Source organism: Bombyx mori, chromosome 23, assembly GCF_030269925.1.
Source record: "Bombyx mori chromosome 23, ASM3026992v2".
In the NCBI taxonomy this organism is placed as follows: Eukaryota; Metazoa; Arthropoda; class Insecta; order Lepidoptera; family Bombycidae; genus Bombyx; species Bombyx mori.
In genome coordinates this window covers 16046040-16058947 of record NC_085129.1, presented here as the reverse complement: position 1 = coordinate 16058947, position 12908 = coordinate 16046040, and the positions used below count along the sequence as shown (strand labels likewise).

The following is a 12908-nucleotide window of genomic DNA, read 5'->3' as shown; positions in this document are numbered from 1 at the left end:
TTAACATCTACAACGTAAATGCGCCACCCACCTTGGGATATAAGTTCTAAGGTCTCAGTATAGTTACAACGGCTGCCTCACCATTCAAACCGAAACGCATTACCGCTTCACGGCAGAATGGTAGAATCGGCAGGGTGGTAGTACGTACTCGCACGGACTCACAAGAGGTTCTACTACCAGTAATTACGCAAATTATAATTTTGCGGGTGCTCAATATATGATATTCAAACAAATACTGACACGTCAGTACCGCGGATAACTTGTATTGATACACACCGGGCGCGAAGCAGGAAGAATTCCAATCGTTAACCTGTTATTACCTGTCTCTCACTTCCGCGTAAATATAATGAGTCTCGCTCGCACAGATGCAATGACCGCCGGCCTCAGGGATTGTAAACCTTTTACCTGAGACTAAGGTGACATGTTCTTTTTCAAACGAGGCTTCCAGAGAGTATTAGACGGTAGGCAGCGGCTTGGCTCTGTCCCTGGCATTGCCGAAACCCATGGACGACGGTAACAACTCACCATTCGGTGGGCCGCATGATCATCTGCCTATACGGGCAGCAAATAAAAAAACTGCTTATTTCTGCCGCGCTCCGGTTTTGAGGTTATTTTATGCAACTTAGATTTCGTGGTAGGAGCATTTTGATTGCCCTTGCAATCACTTATCGTCGGGTGATATTTGTTCACCTATTTCTTAAAAAAACGGAACATACAATATTTTATTTTATTGGCCGACACTCACTAGAACATGAGTTGGCAATTTGTGTAGAACCAGTTGTTTTCACGGCCAGATGGTGGGTGGCGGTTCTCTACCCGGGCACCCAATAAAAATAACAAATTCAATTTAATACTTTGTTTATTCGTGTATATTCCATTTTTGTTATCACTACATTCTACACAAGCCTATTATTATAGGTAAACATAGTTTGTATAATTTACACAAGAGATTTATACAGGACCGAAATCAGACGCGTTTTGACCCCCACGGAAATTACCCCCTTGTGTCCTAAGCATTCATTAATTAAGAAATTATTGTAAATTATAAATTTGTTGAATAGCTTTCATGATACCAATGCACCAATTATGAATATAGCTTCATTATTTATGTCACATAACCCAATAATAACGAATTGAAAACCAGTATTATACGCATAAATTGATTATAATTAGGAGCATTATTTTTCACTCTCTGACTCGTTTGATTGTTGTTATCCGAGTAATTTGAGTATCTCATTTATGAGTCCTCATATTGAAGGAAAGGGAAACTTTTCGACAATTTCCAAGACATGATCTCCAAATTGGGTAATTTTTCAGTAAATGAGGGGTCACTTCGCAGCCGACTTTGGTCCGCGCGTAGCTCGTACATTAAAGTTGCTTAAAGCTTTATTTCCTTAACAAAATCTTGTTTCGAATCGATTCGGGAAAAATGTCGGATGTCTTAATGCTCAAACAAGCGCTATCAATTGTTCATGGAGACGCACGTGGATAATCATAGAATTATATAGATTCGACAACAGCGTATAATTGAGGAGACAAATTCTAAGAGTGACAACTTCATCGACCCGGACGTAAGCCTTCCCTGGGTCCGCCGCGGTCTGACAGGACCTTATATACAAAACCGTAGACGCGTTGTTTTGCATCAGAATGTCGACCATCCTGTATTCTAACCAGAGAAGACGCTTGCTTCGTGACCCGCCTGGGCGAGAACGGGGTCACTGATGTAGGGGCGGCGCGGCATACAGTCCAATATTTATATTACAAATCCGAGTCTAAGGATCATAGTTTTAGAAACAACTGAGAGCGACTTTCTGGTGTCTGGTGCGTCAATGCGTCACAAACCCGCCAAGACACATAGGATATTAACCCCAAATCAGATTCCAAACAAGACATTTATACTTACATTAAAAAATCAATTCACCCACTTCAACAATAATATGTTTGAAAATGACTTTTTTCTCATATAATTATTTTTATTAAATCGTTTGAGATATACCTAATATTTTTTTCGCGACTATAACTTTGATTACCAAAAATAAACAACGTATCAAATACATGAGGTGAGGCGACCGGGGGCGATAACATTAGCCACATTACTGTCTCGACTAGGGGATAGGGCCTTTATTTCTGGCAACCAAAAAAATAGTACAAATTTTACTTAAAAATACATATTCTGGGGTCACAGCTCATTATTAGCTCTATCCTTTGTCCGTCAGCAAATTTCGTGTTAGCTGAAGGTAGTTGTCTGGAGACGGCGGCGCACACGACGCGGAGTGTACTGCCAGTGGCCGCTAGTGCTCAATGCTCACGTGGGCTCACAGTACGAAGGCAGGGACACGTGCCGCCGCAACAAAGAACCGCTAATACAAGACAACTATGCTTATACAAAACATCCCAATGACTCAACGTGTCTCATTGTGTTTGTTCACAATCGCCACAACCTTCATTATATCAATTGGAGCAGCAGAAACCAGCCCCCCACGGCATAAACAAATAAAGCCTCCGTTGTATTTCCTTTATTAATTTTATATAAATGCAACTGTCCAGATTCCTCATATTTATTATGGCAACATTTTTTTTAACAAATTCGCGATTATAAAATAGAAATTGTGATGTAAAATAATTAATTATATGTACATAATATCATACCACAATACATGTTAACGCTTTTAAAATGTACATAAATACACCACAGTGCTGAGATGTTAACAAGTAGTACGCACGGGGGCGCACGGAGGCGCAGTAACACACAGGCAGTCCAATTAGGTTTCGATTCGTATATCCTCACCTCCAGAAGCTGCGACGGTTTACGCATAAAAATATTCAACGCGATTCCCATTTCTAACCGCCCTAAAAAAAAGAGAGATGATCAATTCGACTGTATTGAGTTTATGTGTGTTGCATCAGAACTTCTTTTTTCCATTTGAAAATCTGTGTTCTCGTTCTAGTTGTCCAGGTCTGCAGAGACAGCACTCCCCTCGCCAGAGTACGACAACCAGACTACAGAGGACTCCCACAAACCGACACCGTTTCAAATGATTTCTCTAAATTGGGCGCAAAAATCGAATTAATTTATTTTAATATTCCTTTAGTACACCTCTGCACGTGTTATATTTAATCATTAAAAAGTGAAAATTGTTATTTCGGAACTCATTTCGCAAACATTAATGACCCCCCACTAAATACGACCCCCATACTTCATTTGAATTAATATTTGTAGAAAGGCCTTCGAGTCGGGTCGGCATCCCCGTTACCAATAACACTGTCAATAAGTTCCCGAGTCCATAACGAGGTCCGCAGCCGAGGTAACCTAAGTACGGGCAACTAAACCAATTTATAATTACATTACAATTATTTGGTATTCTACTAAATTAACATTTAAACTTTCTTCATTTAATAATAAATTAAATAACGTAACAAAAGCTTCATCTTAATTATAAAATAATTATATGTATATAATAAATAATGTAATGGTCCCCGCGCGTCCTTAACATTATTAACTAAAATAGATATTAGATTATTAGACTTTATTTTTCAACAATAAGACATATTAGTTACAAGCAAACTGTTACCTTGTTGTAATATAAATACAAAGAAATAATTAAATTATTTTACTCATAGAATTTGTGAGCTTTATCTAATGATTAACATTTATTTGAATATAGAGGCTGAGGAAATGCAATAAAAAAGTTTAAAAAAGACTTCAAACATTTGACAGCGTGAGACCATTTCTTTATATTGATATAAATATATTTTGAAAATTTTATGTTTCTAGTTTTCTGAAATAAATGGTTATGAGAATATTAATGACAAGTGAACACATTACACGCGATTTATTGAGTCCCCAGTGTCGAACCCGCGGTCCGTTGGTTGCAGGACCCTGTTGTGCTCAGCGGGGAGCAGGTTAGGGAACTTACTATGAGATTCTCAGTTGAGATTTAAAATGGTTTCTCAAAATATATTTATTAATTAACACATATATTATGTACATAATAATTACATATTTTATTGTATGACATAACAAGAGTATTTTAGAATTTTATGATAAAATCTTAAAAATAATAATTTTACAATACATTGCGGGTTTTGTTTTATAACAAGTTATTAAGCGAGACATATTGCTCTAAACCGGGTCACGTGGTGGTAGAGCGACTGCCTCACAGCGGTCCACGGTCATCACCGAGGCTGGCACTCGGTCGTTGTGCGTTGGCATTTTAATTTGTAACTTTTTTAATCTACATTTTTTTCGAATTTTTAAAAGTAAAATTATTTTTTTAAGATTTCACCACAAGAACGTTTAAATAATAAACAAATAATATCGCTAGGGTCAGCCCGTGCGCTGCGACTTGTGTTCGAACAGGGCCGCCATGTCCCGGATGGAGTGCGGAGACAGTTTGTCTTCTCTAGAAGCAATCAAAACAAATAATACATATTAAACTTACCCGTTGCATTTTGTGTTAACTGAAGTACTGGTTACCGAGCACCCATACCGGGTTTGGCCGGGGGGCTCTAGGGCGGTCCTGACACCCTTGCCTCGCAGCGAGCCCCCCACCGGGGGTCCAACGACACAATTGTAAGAAGTGAGACACTAAGTATTTAAGCGTCAGATTGTGACCTCGTCTCTTCTCTCAGACAAGTTGTAAAGGACCTCGTGCGGGGTCCGCGTGCGTCGGTCCCCCCCTCACGGTGGAGCGGCTCGTGTGGCCGCTGTCGGCGTCGTCAACCAAAAGAGAACTAATACTAATAAACTACAGGGTGTTTAGTTCAAATTTTGACAAAAAAAATCTGATTATTGTTAGTTTGTAATGAAACAAACTGTCAATTGTTACGCCAATCGTTTACGGAACATAAAAAAACGTTAACAATTAAATAAAAAACAAAAAAAAGCACCTGAGTTTGTAACAGAACAGCAGATTAATTGGACGATTGAGAATCCAATTAAGAATCTCGAGAGCCAGTTAATGCAATTGAGTAATTTAATTGGAACATAAGTTGTGCTAAGCGACGCGTCGCGGCTGCGTCGTGCTGCGTGTAGGTGTGACATTAACATGAACATTAACAGGTGGCGTGTTCGTTACAATCCCAGAGCGCGGCAGTAAGTCAGTGCACTCACGGGGATGGTGGCGCCGCGGGTAGCGCCGGGTCGGGCGAGCCCCTGGCGAGGCTGTACCTCATCCTCTGACCCAAGTCCACGGTGTTTCTCCTCTCGAACTTCGGGAGGTCGTCTATCCTGCAGTCGTCTTTTTTGATCTTGATCCTCGTGAGCTGCTCGGGGCTGCTGCGGAACGACTGCGAGCTGTACTTCTCGCGGAGGAACATCCGCCGCTCCTCCTTGTACTTCTCTATCCGCTCCCTGCTGAGCTTCCTCTCCGTGTCCACTCCGATCAGGGTTTTGATGTCCGTTTTCCTCTTCTCATGGAAGCGCTGCACTAAGGACATTTTGTTCTCGGTGGCGGGCGTGGTGCCGCCCTTCGCTTCAACTTCTTGGATGTTCAAGTTCAGATCGGGCAGTTTCTTCTTCAAGTTCATTTCTAAGCTTTTCCTTCGGTCGACGTACGTTCTGTCGCCGAACTCTTTCGTGAAAGCGCTTTCGTCCAGCGAGCGAGCGTTGCCGGCCCCCCGGGACAGGCGGCCCGACCCGGGGGGCCGGCGCGTCCCCGGGGGCTCTTCTCGCTCTAGGCTGGGATATTTGATTTCGGCTTTGAACTTCTGGAAGGTGAAGGCCTGCCTCTGCTCTGTCGGACTCTCGAATCTGACGGCCAACTCTCTGACGTTTAAGTTTTTGGATTCATCCACGTTGCCGTTCTCAGTATGGGGGGCGAGGTCGTCGTTCCCCTCGTCGGTTCCCAGCCTGCTGTCGACCGCATCGCGCACGTTGATGTTCTCGTAGTCGTTGGTGGCGGGTTGGAAGCGCACGTTCTCGTAGTGCCGGTCCGCGACGGGCGCGTCCGACACCAGCGCGTTCACCTCCTCGATGCTCTGTTTGAAGAACTTAACCTGGCTGTACAGGTCGGCGTCGAAGTGTGTCTCTAGCGGCGTCTCTAAGATGATCAAGTCCTGAACGAAGTCCTGGGGCTGGCAGGCCTGCTGCGTGGGCAGGCTGGCGTCCTTCTGCGGCACGGGCGCGTCCTCCACTATGGACAGGTTCTTCTCGAGATCGATGTCTTCGTACACCGAGTCTCTGCTATCGCTTGAGGCGCCTTCAGCTCCGTCGCTGTCTCTGGTGGGGGATCTGAACGTGATGCTGATTGTTGATTTTAAAGGACTCTTCAGGGGAGAGCCCGGCGAGCTCTTACTGGTGCTGGAAGACTGTAGGTTAATGTAGTCGGGCCGCGTGCAGCACTCGTACAGCTCGTCCTGCTGGAGGCTGTTGGAGTAGCTGGAGGAGCTCTCGTGCGAGGAGGTCATGACCTTGGCGTGGGTCCGCCCGCGCTCTGCGCCGCGCAGCTCACACTTGAGGCACTTCTCGTCAACGCACCCCTCGCAGGCGCCGTCACTAACCCTGATGGTGCGCTTGTTGGAGTCCGAGTGCTCGGAGTCGCTCTCCAGCGGGCCGTACAGGGGGGTGGTCGGGGTGAGGGGGCTGGAGTTGAGGGTGCTGGTCGTGAGGTTGCCAACAGATATATTCTCGATGGGCCAGTCGATTTTAATGAGGGTCGAATGTCCGTCCTTCCCGTGCCAGCTGAGGCGGTTGATGGTGACGTTCCTGTCGTCGGAGCAGTGGTGCACCCCGCTGTACCTGCCATTCCTCATCCTCCGGGGCGAGCTCCGCTCTCTGCAAAGGTTAGGGTTAGTGCTGAGCGTGCGGCCAGACAGTGACGTCACTCACGTACAAACTTGTCAGTCTGTACCGGTTCAAGGAACACTAAAACTTTTAAGGACGGTCAGTTTGAGACGTCACTGTGATGACGTCACTGTCTGTTTGTAAGTGCTGGACAATGACTCTGTACTGAGCGGATAACGTTTAGGTTAGGAGTATCCTCTGGTACTCCGGCGTCACATCAGAACTAACAGCTATTCGTGATCTGATTAGATTTCATTATGCCTTAAAACGCATGCATTAAAATGTACACAAGAAAGCTATGAGCAATTTAACTTTGAAAAACAAGAATTTACCACAGTCGCACTCGTACAATGACGTCACTGTACAAAATATTATTTTCTCCGTTCATATTAAACGGAACGCTTCAGTAGTTTTTTTATTTATTAGTAAGCGGTTTTGTATTTCCTCCCCAGACAGCGACCCCCCACAGCCCGGGGACGCAAGGGGCACCTCATCCAGGAGGTTCGCCCCCCCTGGGCACGTGCTACTCCTACACTAACTACTAGAATAACTCAGTGCTCACAATATGTATATATGTAAAGTCGTTAACATTTTATAGTATTTTATTATAAAATGTAAAATAAATACAAAAGTTTTTGAATACAAATAAAATACAATACGAATACAAAATAAATTATCTTATATAAACTCATCATCGATTGAAATTGTAATTTGTTAAGCATAACCAAAAATTTCAACTGGCCAAAATTTTCAAAATAAAATACGATTAAAATGCGAACGAAACGAAAACAACGAACAATACAAATATTATAGTACAGACCCCCCAACCCGTCTCCCCCCGCCCGGGGGCCGAAACCGTATTCACAACACAGGCTGCGGCACCCTGTTAATATCCGCCGACACGACATTGAATATAATCAGTTGAATATCCCCCGGACACTCGCTAACACGTAAATAAACAGGTAGCATTATGGCGTCCGAGCGCTCCGGGGGCGGCGTGCGCACTGCACGGGGGAGGGCGATAGGGGCTCGACACGTTTATCTCGCACAAAATTATTAATAGATTTGTTAGTTTTGCTAGAAAAGTCTTAAAAGAAACACGGCAATGCCCAACGATGCCACTACGTGCACGCGGCTAGCACACTTACCTCAGCTTCACCGCGGAGGCGGGCGGCGCGGCGGAGGGCGCGCGCGGGGGTTCGTCTGGGATGCAGGGAGGGGGGTTGCGCGGGGGATCTTCCGGCAGCTCGTTGCGGGGGTCGCGTGGGTCGGCGCGGTCCCTGCACACTCTGCGGACGGGCGCGTATCATGTATATAGAGGTCACAGTACTCAATATGTTTTAGTGAATATCGTCAATATACGAAAACACTTTTGTTTTGTTTTTATAATAGGATACTAAATCATCGTGGCCTAAGATGTCGTCGTGGCCTATTTATGTCGTCGTGGCCTAAGCGATAAGACATCCGGTGCATTCGTGTTGAAACGATGCACCGGTGTTCGAATTTCAGGCGGATACCAATTTTTCTAATGAAATACGTACTTAACAAATGTTCACGATTGACTTCCACGGTGAAGGAATAACATCGTGTAATAAAAATCAAACCCGCAAAATTGTAATTTGCGTAATTACTAGTGGTAGGACCTCTTGTGAGTCCGCGCGGAGAGGTACCACCACCCTGCCTATTTCTGCCGTGAAGCAGTAATGCGTTTCGGTTTGAAGGGTGGGGCAGCCGTTGTAACTATACTGAGACCCTTAGAACTTATATCTCAAGGTGGGTGGCGCATTTACGTTGTAGATGTCTATGGGCTCCAGTAACCACTTAACACCAGGTGGGCTGTGAGCTCGTCCAACCATCAAAGCAATAAAAAAAAAAAAACTACTAAGGTGTCACAGTACTCGCGCGCCCCCTGTCGCACCACTCGAACTATATCTTATACCTTTAAACGAGCAAGTCTTGTATATATATATATATATACTAGCTGACCCGGCAAACGGTGTCTTGCCATATATAAGATTTCTAGAGAATTTCTAAAATACTAACTTATTGGAAGTGTATAAGGATGTGGAATATGAGTGAAAAAGGCCTGGAGCGCTGGGAACGATGAGGGAATGTTGTTTAAAAATAACAAAACACCAAACATTAATTGTTTTAATTTATTAAAAGTAATAATTATACATATAATTAATTAATTACATAATATTAATCTCTTAATGCTGCAGCGTGAACAATATTTTTTGTTAGCCCGCTTAAATTGAATTGGCACATCTGTGGGTATAATAGGTATTCGTGGTATCAATATATTTTCACCTCGAAACTTGCCATTTAAAATGGTGCCTTCGATAACTTTTTTCATTATTTTTTTAATGACTAATCGCGTACCGTTGCATAGCCGTGGCGGGTTCAAATTACGAAGCAAAATAATTGGAGATCCAAGCTTCAATTGTAAGTTATGTGGTGGCATGCCTGGCAAATCCCGTGAGTTCAAAAACTCTGTTGGAAAATTTACAGCTTCAGTGCCATCGCAAACTGTATCAATAGATCTATATAATACCAAGTCCCCTGGCAATAACTGTTGTATCTTCAGATTTAAAATGTCAACGTCCACATTTTTTGCAGCTAACATTGCTCTTTCTGCAAGCCACTCGAGATTTATGTAATTCGTGTGTACATCGGGAAATATTTGTTCAATGAGAGCATCTTGCGAATCAATGATAGTGCAGAAATCATTCGCTAATTTTATGTATCCAGTTTCAGCTATAGTGACTTTTCCATCACCGATATCTAAGAGTTGTTTAGAGAATGTTTCAGCGGATGGATCTTGAAGCAATTGAACGCGCATATTTACTTTCAGCTGTACTATTTCAACATTACGCCACAATGTCGATGATTTTAAGCAGGCGTTGATTTCATCAGCGTATGTTGAACGTGGAATGACGGGAAGTGTTTGTCTGAAGTCACCTGAAAGGACTAACAGAGTGCCACCAAATAGTTTGTCGTTGTTTTTAATATCTTTCAATGTCCTGTTCAACGCCTCAAGCGAATGTTTGTGTGCCAATATTTTCCACTCTAAACACCGCCATGTCACTGCCTTTATGGACATAATTGCAAATGTATTTGATGCTCTTCACAGAACTGCAAAACTCAACATTAATATGAGCATTGTATGTTTTGCTCAGCAGGGGCGAATATGGCACAACCCAACGATTGTCAATATCAATGTCTGTGTTGCTGATGTTTATAATAAATGATTGTCCGCCATTATCTGGATTCCTTCGACGATATATTGGATATCCGTCGACATCTGTGATTGTATCGTTAGTGAAATCTTCAGGGAATTTTTTTGTACTTTTTCCATCTGACATGCAAGGCGATGAACTAAAAATGTTTAACTACTACGCTTGAAGCATAAACACTAATAATAGCCGAAAACTGTAGAGATAACATCCCTACTCCGTGCTGTTTACTGGGTGAGAAGTGACACCTGTAGACATCTGGCGGGGATAACTAATTAAATGACGATTGATCAGTTTTCGACCGGAGAGGAAAAATGATTAAATTACTAAAATGGCTATTAAAAAATAAGGGTTGATCGTAGAAGGGTGAAAATTGAGGATTGTATGTATTTTTGTATGTTGTATCATAAAAAAATAAAAAATTAAAATTTTTGTCCAAAAATTAAAAAAAAAAATTTGGGGCTGGACTATCCCTAACATTTAGAGGGATGAAAAATAGATGTTGGCCGATTCTCATAGATACCGGATAAGCACAAAAAATTTCATCAAAATCGGTCAAGCCGTTTCGGAGGAGTATGGCAACGAAAACTGTGACACGAGAATTTTATATATTAGATATATATATACATATAATCTGAATCTCGGAAACGGCTCCAACGATTTTGATAAAATTTAGTATACCGGGGATTTCGGGGGCGATAAATCGATCTAGCTACGATTTATTTTCAGAAAATGTTATTTTATTCATGTTTTCAATAATCAACTTTATCGATAATCAACTTTATGACTCTTCCCGACATCTATTGGCGAATACTATAATACTATTTTTACTGCTTTAAAGACACAAGAAGATAACGTTATAAAAAAAAAACCGAGCAAAGCGCGATCGTCATCTAGTATGATAAATGAGGCACTGACGGACAATATATAGTGCACATTAGTGCAGGGGGGCTGCAGGGGCTCACCTCTTGACTTGGTCGTGCGTGTTCTGATGCAGGCGCTTCTCCGGGGGGGCTCGTCTGGGCGACTCCGCGTCTATGTACTGCAGGTGCTCCGCGGAGTCGGACCTGTAAGGCGCGCCATGGTTGCAGCGGGGACCACGTGTTTCGTAAAATAAAATAAAAAATCGACTTTTGTTGTTTCGACCGGGCCCGCGGGCGGCGCGGCTCGTCCTTTACTTGTAGACGAGCACGAGCCCCGAACTACTTCAGTAGCTAAGTAAAGTTACTGTGACCGCGCAATGTATGCCCCACGCGGGCCGCGAGGGCGTTGACCCCGTACGACAGCTGATTGTACAGTACATTGCGTGTAGTGTGGAATTGTTTAGTAAGTATATTACTGCTATATTGCTGCATTAGCGCTATAGCCCCCAGAGCATAGAAGTGGGTCTTGACTTCCGATAATAAGCCCCACCATTCATCTGGGCGCTGCGCAAGACCTGGCCACTCCGGCACTTGGAGCTCCCGTAGATCCGCCGTCCACAGCGTCAGCCGAGCGGTACCGCGTGTTCCCCGCACATACTTGTTGGCGTACTCGTTGGCAGCCTTGATGTCCACTCGGAGACTCCGCCTCGGGCTGGGCTCGACGCTGGACAGGCCGGACTCCGGCGGGCTCGAGCTCGCGGACTCCTCCTAGAACGCACACTCGAGTGTCCAGTAACGTCGGCTGGGGGCCACCGGATACGGTGTGCCGGCGGACATCAACAAACAATACAGACACGGCATGTTGGCGTGAAATCATTGAAACGTTCGTTGAGTTTGTAATAAAGATTATTTTCTTTATATGAAATCGCCACACACCCCGCGCGCCGACCAACATAACTCACCGGTTTACTGGGATACTGTTTGTGTTATATAAAACTAACGCAGATACCGGACGGCGGCGCACCCCGGGCGTTGCTGATGTCCACGGGCACCGGCGATCACTCACTATTGGGTGACCGTATTGCTCGTCACAGTGACCGTAACAGACCCCCCCTCCTCCCTAGACTAGAGCAAGGCGCGCGCACCTGCTGCCTGACCGCGGTGTCGTCCTCCTCGCTGAAGATGTGCTGGTCCCGCTCCTGGGCGCACAGGCGGAGCCGCATGCCCGCCAGCTCGGCCTGCCACGGCTCGAAGTACGAGTCGCACGACGACGAGCTGCGAGCACACGCACACGGTGAGCGGGGGGCTTGAGGACCACACATACATACGTGTCCGGCTCGCGTCCCTACCGCGCGTGCTGCCGGGGGGCGGGGGTCGCGGGGCGGTCCCCGGGCGCCGCCGGTTCGCCGTCCGAGAGCGACTCGCACGACTTGATGGCACTGCTCTCCTGGAACACAACCACACACTGCTTTAGTACATTTCAAGGGCAGATGTTGACAGTTACATGAGGGGGGTCGCTCGGGAGGATGGATGTTGCCGGTTCCAAAGGTAGGCCGGTCGGTACACAATATTATTGAGACTTCGACCTCATGTTCTACGGTGGACGGCGCATTCACTTTGTGACGAATTTGAGGTCCAAAACAACAACACGACTTATCTCATTGAATGGAATAAAAAATCAATCGTCTCATTTGAATTATTATTAAAAAGTAATGCGTTTGTCGATAATGAACTAATAAGGGTGTGCACCTCCATGGCGAGGGTGGGGGTGTCCGCCGGCCGCTGCTTGTTCCGGGTGAAGATGCCGCGCCAGCCGGACGGGGACCGCTTCACGCCGCGCTTCCTGCCTGCAAGCCAACACCGCGGTCACCATCACGTCGGGAGATACAACGCGACCTCAAGTCTCAAAGTCGACGTGTAGGGAGCACTCACCCGTGGCGGGCAGCTCCAGCACGGTGTGGTACTGCGGCAGGTTGTTGGGTCCGGAGCCGACCTAATGCAATAAAACCATTTTAAAACAACTGC

The 12908-nt window shown here is 44.9% G+C and overlaps 1 protein-coding gene across 5 annotated transcripts in view; it reads right to left on the bottom strand.

The window, feature by feature from the left end:
- Positions 1-841: 841 nt before the first annotated feature.
- The window catches only part of LOC101737509 (GTPase-activating protein CdGAPr), a 53450-nt gene continuing 41383 nt past the window's right edge, over positions 842-12908 (bottom strand). For 4 of the 5 annotated variants that reach the window (XM_062675311.1, XM_038019172.2, XM_038019169.2 and 1 more), the window contains 9 exons: positions 12816-12876; positions 12633-12730; positions 12233-12330; positions 12029-12158; positions 11434-11651; positions 10986-11087; positions 7933-8073; positions 5114-6775; positions 842-4403 (listed from right to left, as the gene is read on the bottom strand). In XM_062675311.1, coding sequence (XP_062531295.1) covers positions 4328-4403; positions 5114-6775; positions 7933-8073; positions 10986-11087; positions 11434-11651; positions 12029-12158; positions 12233-12330; positions 12633-12730; positions 12816-12876 — 2586 coding nt within the window. In that variant the 3' untranslated portion in view covers positions 842-4327. The remainder of the gene's footprint in view (positions 4404-5113; positions 6776-7932; positions 8074-10985; positions 11088-11433; positions 11652-12028; positions 12159-12232; positions 12331-12632; positions 12731-12815; positions 12877-12908) is intronic. The other variant, XM_062675312.1, reaches the window with a different exon arrangement.